Source organism: the organism of the source record quoted next, unplaced genomic scaffold (genome assembly GCF_019419815.1).
Source record: "Pyrus x bretschneideri cultivar Hongxiangsu unplaced genomic scaffold, Pyrus_bretschneideri_v1 Contig9, whole genome shotgun sequence".
NCBI classification, from domain to species: domain Eukaryota; kingdom Viridiplantae; phylum Streptophyta; class Magnoliopsida; order Rosales; family Rosaceae; genus Pyrus; species Pyrus x bretschneideri.
Window position 1 is genome coordinate 6,849,792 of NW_025999831.1, and position 9,259 is coordinate 6,859,050.

The 9,259-nt window shown below is 37.3% G+C and overlaps 1 protein-coding gene across 2 annotated transcripts; it reads right to left on the reverse strand.

The window, feature by feature from the left end:
* Positions 1-2,211: 2,211 nt before the first annotated feature.
* Positions 2,212-4,902, reverse strand: LOC103940782 (protein IQ-DOMAIN 12-like). 2 transcript variants are annotated; one of them, XM_048576656.1, is made up of 6 exons: positions 4,752-4,902; positions 4,230-4,404; positions 3,777-4,088; positions 3,315-3,560; positions 3,073-3,204; positions 2,212-2,953 (listed from the first exon to the last, which is right to left on the reverse strand). In XM_048576656.1, exons 2-6 carry the CDS (start codon positions 4,302-4,304, stop codon positions 2,513-2,515), a joined length of 1,206 nt encoding a protein of 401 aa, XP_048432613.1. In that variant the 5' UTR covers positions 4,305-4,404; positions 4,752-4,902; the 3' UTR covers positions 2,212-2,512. The 2 variants fall into 2 exon arrangements, with proteins under 2 accessions (XP_048432613.1, XP_009349230.2); XM_009350955.2 differs by lacking the exon at positions 4,752-4,902 and having other exon boundaries at positions 4,230-4,738.
* Positions 4,903-9,259: the final 4,357 nt, after the last annotated feature.

Here is a 9,259-nt window from a genome sequence, read left to right on the forward strand (position 1 = left end):
ATGCAACCATACCATCAATATGTACTCACCTGAACTTACCTGGGCCTCTGTAACATCATGCAATATTATGCAAAGCTATACTAATACATATGCTAAAACGTAAAGCAAATATGACATGGCATTTTAAACGAAATTCCATTTAAAATAGTTTCTGGGAAACGTGTGTGTGTGTATATATATATATATATATTGTATGATGCTTTGTATATATGTATGTATGTATGTATGTATGTATGTATGTATGTATGTGTGTGTGTGTGTGTATATATATATAGAAAAACAAAAGCCCACTCACCTAAGGTCCGCTCTACACTCCCTAGCACGAATATCGAAATGTCTCGAACGATCGTCGCCTAGAACAAATATCAAACCACGTCTCAGAATCCTTACTGATAGAACACGTAATTTACATAAAACACATCTCCAAGGACATTCTAGAATGATTTGAGACCCATTGACCAAAAGTCAAAACAGATAAAACAAACACTTCCGGGGCAGCCCATCTTTATTAATAAAGCCGAGAGGGCCTGGCTCCCCAAAAGTGTTGCCCTGTGTGATCGTCGATCAAAGATCGACAGTAGGGTCCACAACTCTACGTAACTCAATCTGGAAGATCCGCTTCTCGGATTTCCAATTAGTAACTTCCAAAGATCCACATTATGTTTCTGAAACATCATCCTAAAATTTCATTATAATCCAACGGTTGGATCTCCGCCAATTGCAAATTCAAGTGGCGGTTAACGTTTTATTTTACGAAGTTACAAATCCAATTCGGGAAGCCATCGAATTCTCGATCCATAAGTTCCTATGATCTTCAAATATTACGTACTATAACATATTAAATTTTGATAACAATCCAACGGTTGGATTGTCGATTCATATTTTTACCAACTAACGTACCTTAATCAAACTAGATTCACAATAATCAAATCACATCATATAGATATCAAATCTAAGATCAACTGGCCACGCACCGGCCGCCCTGACTCGCTGGAAAATTCAACTATTTCTAAAAATTCTCAAATTTTATAGGAATGAAGATCTCAATGAGTGGAGCAACTTTCATACCTGTGACTAAGGCCAATTTGACCAGAAAAAGCCCCAATTTAGCTCGAACTGTATGGAACCCTAAACTTGGGTGTGTTCAATTCAACCTCCAAATTCACTCCAATGCCTCAAAACATTGCTTGGGCTTTGTTCCTGGGGTTGAGGGGAGCCTAGTGGTGGTGGTAATTTGCTGGGTTAACTTCACGATCGTTGGATTTTGCCATGGTACCCATGGAACCCACGGGTTTTGTTTTACTCGAATTCAAACTCAAACCCAATAAAATTTAGTTGGAAATGGAAGAGGGGAAGATAAGGATTAGTAATGGAAGAGGGGAAGATAAGGATTAGTTTTTACGTGATGGTGAGGGTTAGATCGCCGAAAAACCGACTGAAAAATGTTGGGAAGGCGGCGGTGTGGGTGGTGCCCGACGGGTTACACGGGCCAACCTGTGTCCCCCCCCCCCCCCCCCCCCCCCCCCCCCGCCCAACAACAAAAAAAACCTTTTCTTCTCTCATTTCCCCTCCTTGCTCCTGTTTCTAATTGATCACCTTCCTCTCTCCTTTCCTCCCTTTTCTTCTCTCTTTCTCATCCCAGACGTCGATTTCTTTCTTTCCTTCCATCCCAACCACATACGTAGCCTCACAGATCTTTGCTCCAGAAATCTGGAGCCTTCCAAGTTAAGTAAATTACCAAAATATCTTTAACTTTAAACGTTAATAACTCTTCTGTTATAACTCCAAATCATGCACTGTTTGCGCCCACACATCCGTAGCAATGAGTACTACAAGAATACGCTAAGAAAACGAACCTTATGTAACATGACACGACAGTCAACAAAAGTCAACACTTTGTCTCGAAGGGCATTTTCGTAACTTCACTTATTAAAATGATAAAAATCATAATTTTTAGGAACGGGCTGTTACACTAGGGAGATGGGCACATAAACAATTTCATTATCTTTTATTAGAATTTATAACTAATGACAATATTTCTAACTCCGTCGATAAAAGGAATTTCAATTTCTTTGATACTTAAAATGTTTCAGTAAACTCCAAGGTTTAATAAAATTTTGATTTTCTTGTGTTTCAAGTTTCAAGTCCATTTGGTGAATTGTTTTGCACTAGCTTTGGGCATGTAAAGTTAAGGGACATGGAAAATGGATATTATTTGCACTCCAACCCAAACAATGCCTTTCATTGCATTATTTTCTTCCTCAAAATTCTTAGTCACAAAATCCTCCAAACAAAAACAAAATCCAAAACAAAACAAAAAACCATCCTCATATTTTACAAATTCCTTCAATCTCCAACAGCCCGTTGACACATTCCTCTCTCTTGAAATATTTCTTGATGAATGTAAAAGTCCCACATCGGAAACCTGACTACAGTGTTGAAGGGTCAATAAATTGCATCGTCATCTTTGAAAATCTCGGCGGATATAGAGCTGAATTCAGCCTCCTTGTTATCAACGTTGTTTATGGTGATGTTGCTTCAACATATCTGCCAAAGAACCCCATCCATTCTTACTATTCTTGCTAATAGACTCAGCATCATAAGAAGAAGAAAGAGAAATCCCATAGTTGTGTCGATCCTGGGATTCTTGGCGGTGCTTCGGGGTACTTAGCGACTGCGTCTTTGCCTTGGCAGATGCTGTCACAGCCATGTAATGTTGATCATGAACAGAATTGTTCTGTTCCGCTTCTACATTGCAAAATGATCTCCTTGGCAATACCAGAACTTTTGGGGTCGGTCTTTCCACTGAATCTTCATTTCTCACATGTCGCGGTTTAACTTGTGATCTCCCAAACAATGCTCCAGTACTAGCACTAAGATTTGAATGAAGGATTAGCGTTCCAGTTTCATTGATGCTCGCTGAATCTTCTAACATTTGCACATTTCTGCTTTCCTGCAAAACACAATAGTTATACGGACTTTCAAATTTGCTGTGGGTTTTCCTTTTCATTGTATATTCTCATCTGAATCAAGATGTTCAGATAATTTAAGCTGAAAAGTACGTTTACTTACCCGTAGAGAAAAAGAGTATTTCTTCATCCTATCTCTTTTGGTCATAGCCTCTTGCTTTCTTAGCCGTACGGATTCCATGTCTTCCTGTGAAATTATACTGAAATCCCACCCTCTTTGGCTGCTACATTGAAGCTGTCCATAACAAACATCTTGCGTAAATCAAACAATGTGGAGGCGTCATAAATTAGTATCATGAAAAGGAATAATTATTTGTAGATATGAAGAAATAAATTCTCACTTACTGGTGTTTCATTTTCTTCCCACTCCCTTTTTGTCTTGCTGATCAGCTGTTTGTTTTCACCATCACTACATATCTCGTGTGTAGTAAGAATACTCCTTTGGCAAACCTCTGCCTGCCCCTCATTTCCTTTTCTCTTGGACGGCAAACGCTTCAAAGTGGTAGCTGCTTGTCGTTGTCTCACAGCTCTACCACGAACAATTGCTTGAACTCTTACGAGTCCTTTCAACGCTCGCAATGCTTTCCTTGCCTGTTTCACTCAAACTTTAGACCATGCTAATTTCTAGAGAGGATCTAATGGTGATTTCTCAATAACGATACTTATTTCAAATCCACCTTTCATTTAATTTTCCCATCAAATAAATAAATTCGAACGAATGGTTATAAAAATTCATAGTACACATTGACTACTCATGCATATATTTCAAGTTGATGAATCTGAGTTTATAGTTTTGAAGAAGCTCACAAGATGCGCGCGATAAACGCTTTGAATTTTAATGGCGGCCAAGTTCCTGTCAAACTTTGTGTGATAGTTGCGAGATTTTGAAGTAGTAGTAAGGCGCACAACCTCAGCTGCAGCACGGGCAGCAGCCACTGCTGCCTCTGCTGCAGCAGCGGTTGCAATTGCAACAGTGAAAGCATGTCTTTTCTGCTCTTCAGTTGCTTCACTGAGCAGTACTGCTCTCTCTGATGATGATGCTGTGATCAGTGCAGGCTGTGCAGGGTACTGCGGAAGTACCTCCAGCTTCCCGAAAATCCATTTCCAGTTCTTCGATTTCTGGTGATTAATTAGGAAACAAAAAATATTTAATGACAACCAAATTAAAGAGGATCACAACATATGTGTAAATAATTAAGCAGTAGTTAACCTAATTAAGGCAATGAAGGAAGACTGAGAAATAGAATTCAATTCACCAACCTTTCGTGTCTTTGAGTTTGCTTCAGAAGTGAAGAGCTTCTTGACCCAACCAAACCAGCACTTTGTCTTTGCCATTGAACAAGTAGTAAGACCATCTTAAATCTTAATCCATTATGATGTCAAGCATCGTCGTTTATTTTTCAGGCGCTAACCACTCGCTGGAGCACTAATGTAACTAGATAAATACATATATATGTTACTAATTTGTGTGTATATTAAGGTACGTAGCAGGTACGTGTATAATACAAAAAATTAAGGAACATGAATATGTAATACATAATGAATCATGACGTATGCACTTGAAAGATTCTAGACTCATAATTCTTCTGTCATGATGCTAAAAACTAAATTCACAGGTCCAAACCTATTAAAACGTACATCAATCAACTTAAATGCATGAACCGTGATACTTCAAGTAGGTTTTCCATGGTGTCTTTGCTTCAAGCCTTCAATCACTACAACTAACAGCATACAGAGAGAGAGAGAGAGAGAGAGAGAGAGAGAGAGAGAGAGAAACTGTACAATGGCTGCTGCAGGTACTTAGACGTTGTTAGTTGACGAAGACCGATGACTCATAACAGCAGCAGGTGCGGTAGTTTAAGAAGAAGAACGAGTCTGCTTAACTTCACTGGGGTCCTCTCTCTCTCCCTCCCTCTCCACCATCAACGGTCAATTCAACAACCACCATTGACGAGTCCTAATGTCTGCTTTCATGAAATTACCCTAGCATTAGTTATAATGACGTTAGAAAGTCTAACATGTGCGAGGCCAAAGGTCTATGGAAAATAATGATGGTTTTGGTTTGGTCCACTTATAAGTACAACCTGGATAGTGGATACTTTATATTGCATGAATTCCTCGACCACTTTTAAAGTTTTTAACATATTACGTAACCCTCTATTTATCTCTTGCATTCCCAGATAATATAGTGGCAAACCTAGCTAAGAATCTGTTCTCAAGCTTGAGTGGCATTGATATGGTTGAAAAATACAAGAATTATGCGTTAGAAAATCGACAAAACAAAATATGACATATTGAGCAGATTTGGTTGTAGTTACACTAAGCGTTTTGTGATAAACTGTTTACAAATAATGTACTGTGCACATAATAAAATATAAGTATCCAATGCTTGGCCTACTCTAAACTACTAGTTTAACTCATTATACTATCTTCTTTCACCATTGAACTAATTTGAAGGACTTGATTGTGTAGACATTTTTTGTATATTAGAAAAAACACTTCATATCAACTTTTGAAAGGATTTATTATCAATTTTTACAAAACTTTGGTCGGAAGAATGGATTAAGTATTTTCATAACAATGATATACAAATTGCACCTATAAATTAAGTCTATAATTAAAAGGATCGGTCCCCCTCCCTTCCCTTTAATTCTGCATGTAATGTGACACCATATGTGAGGTGAGTTTTGACTTGTCAAATAAGAACTTTCGTCACAATCCTAATCCTCCCACGTGTGACCCGGGCAAAAGTGACACCAAAATAGCTTTTGAGCTGTTCAATTTTCCATGATTTAAGACTTTTATCAATGCAGAATTTTTTGCAACTTTTGCTTAGATTGGGCTCCAATGAGTTGTCCTAATAAAAAATAAAATGACGTTTTTTGTAGATAAAACTGAAAAAGGAAAAGTATGAGTTTTTGAAACATGGTGGCTATTTTCTCAACATCTATTTTTTTTCATATAAAAACAGCCATGCAGTTAGTGAGAATTTTATTAATGTTGTTCAAATTCATAAAATAATCGAACTTAAGATCATTTTTAGAAATTGTTATAGACTAGATTATTAACTAAAACACTTTTTTTAGAAGTTCACTTTTAAAACTGAAATTTTATTTTCATTTTAATTTGCAATGTGTCAGATTATTAATTGGCTCGATACATTGATTGAAACACATACATCATTGATATTTCATTTCCCCTATTTTATTCTTGCCGACTGTTGCTTTAGAGAAAAGATAAGTAGCCCATATTAAAATCGAACCGCTGCTAAAGATATCTTTATTTATGTATCCTTTAAAGAAGCTGTTTTATATACATGATAAGATTTGGAAACATGAGTCAAACTAATCATCAGTTTTAGGAGGTTGACCCATGTAAGCATGAAAATATTAAATTGAATATGAATATGCTACCAAAAAAAAAAAAAAAAAAAAAAAAAAAACACCTCGTCAAACAGATAATTCCTGTCGGTTATACGCTACTTTTGTCGTTGAAGGCTTTAGACAATGGAAGTTCGTTGGAAAAGAGTAGTTGGGCAAAACCCGTTGTCTAAAACCTTGAACGACAAAACCACAATCCCGAGTTATTTAAAGCAGTGTATTATTGTCTACACTAAAGTCGAATTCATCGTTTTCATAATTTCTAAGTTATTTAGAGCAGTGTATTATATTATCTCTTAATCAGTTACCTAAAAGGAGAAAAGAATGAAGCATGTCATAATAGCTACATGCATGCACAGCCTGCATTTGCCAACAATATTGATGCATGCATTTCTTGATTCGTGAATATTCAAACTTCTAAGTGGCACGTTAATATAATCTTAACCCAGCGGTATTGGAAGCGGCTGAGCATTTGCTTTATGCTTTCAGCTTAAGGGACAGAAAAGAAATAAGAGAACCAACAATATATTTAAGCAACCTTTTTTTCTTTATATTTCTTTATGTTGTTTTTTTAGACTAAACTTTTTGGCTAATTGATTTAAATATTTTTGTACATGTGAACCAATTATGTAAGTGGTCCACTAATTCTTTGCTTTCTACAAAGGCAGCATTTTTTTACTGCAAAAATATTGAAAATGAAAAACAAAAAGGAAAAATAATACACTTTGAAGCATTGAAACATATATAACAGAAAAAGATTAATACAGTTTATATACAGAGACATACAAATACGGTTTTTTGCAAATATCGGGTATTATTTTTTTCATTATTTTACTCTTTCTGTTGGTAGTAGCACTTAAAATTAAAAGGGAAAAGTTTTCGAGGACTCAATACAACTTCACTATTTACATTCCCATTCTCCATTCTTATCCAAGATTTAACAGAGAAAGGCTGATAGTTGATTTCCACAATTCTAGCTCGCCATTCTTATCCAAGATTTAACAGAGAAAGGCTGATAGTTGATTTCCACAATTCTAGCTCGCCTGTCGTAGTTTCCATACCCGCGATAACTGGTATGCCTAGCATAACCTACCCACAGTTTTTTATAGGGGCAACACCAGGCTAATCCATGGCTGCGTCGTACAAATATTGCCTACCACAACCCCAAAGAAAATTTAATCAATTTAACATAAAGTTGTACATACGCTGATCAAGTACCATCATCTGACTGTATCCTACAGTTTCTCCATTCTATAAGTTGTGTGACTTGATTTAGATAGAGGACTGCAGGCGGGAAGGAATATAAGCGTTTAGATATATTAGCATATAAACAAAACCTAAGGGGCGAGCTAGGACAAGATGGAGAAAGATACAGAACTTTAACTTTAGGAAGACTGCAAGAAGATTGCAATTTTCATGCTTTCGCAATGTACGATTGTCGATTGGAAGGATCACGACTGAGTTTGTCTGAAATTTAGAATAGATACAGAACATTGACTTTAAGGAATCAGCAATATGATATGCTTCTATTACTAATGATTTATTAACGAAACATACGTTTCCTAATGAAATTGACATAGAAAACAAATATAATTACTTCTCTCCCGTTCTGGTGAGAGCACTTCTCTCTCTTTGAGAGTTTCTTCCGCCGTCTGTGCGAGTCTCACTTCCGTTTCCAGTCTCCCTCTTGTTGCCGGCCCTAGCTATGGCTAGGGTTGGTGGCAACCTCCTGTTTTTTCTTTTTCTTTTCTTCTTTTTGCGTTTTTCCCTGCTTTCGTTCCCGGTCTCTCGTCCTCCATCCCCTCTTCCTGTCAATTTTAGCAATCTGAGCCCCAAAGTCCAATTCCTTTCGATCCTTCCATCTTCTTCTCTTCTCACTTCGTTTCCTTCCATCCTTCTCAGACCACTTCGCTCCCTCCCCTCACGAAACCACGTTGTGCACTCCCATCTCTTTACCATGGTGTGTCACGGGTTTATGATAGAGTTCTATAAAACAACAGAGCAGAGCACATAACTAAGAAGAATTCAACAAGATTTTGATTTCAACCAAGAATTCACACGAAAATGTTGACGCAGAGAAGATGAAGAGCTCTGTGAAAAATTCTGATTTCATTCAGCTATGACTGAAATGATTAAGAAGCTACAAACTAGAGTGGGGAGGAGATATAGCCGTTTGAGGCGCACTACCTCTCTCATTACACCACAGCTCACGTGAATCCCACATGCTCACATATAAGTGAGATGTTATACCATGAGACACACATACATATAGCCTATTAGTTTTGATTTAATCTCAGCCTTACATTTCAAAAACTAAGACAAAAGAGACTTTGAATTACAGAAAGACAGAATGCAACAAAACACAAAGCAGCTGCAAGGCTTAAACATCAACACTCTCCTCTAAGCTGGCAGCTGACTTTACTCCTAGCATTTCTCTGAAATAGTTGAACTTCTCATTTGGTAGTGCCTTTGTCAGGATATCTGCCATTTGTTCTTCGGATTTGCAATAAACAAGTTCAATCTCATTCTCTTGTATTGCATCTCTGATGAAATGGAATTTCCTGCTAATGTGTCTTGTTTTCTAATGAAACACAGGATTCTTGGCAATAGCTATTGCTGAAGTGTTATCACACATTAGCACAGTAGGTTCAACTTGTTCTTCCCCGAAATCTTCCAAAACAAATCTTAACCATTTGGCCTGAGATGTTGCTCCAGCAGCACTTACATATTCTGCCTCTGCAGTGGATAAAGCTACTGTGTTTTGTTTAACTGATGCCCAAGAGAACACACCTGAGCCAAGACTGAAGGCATACCCTGATGTGCTTTTCATGTCATCAATACTCCCAGCCCAGTCACTGTCACAATATCCTATAAGAATTGTTGACTTTCCTTTTACATATTCAATGCCAA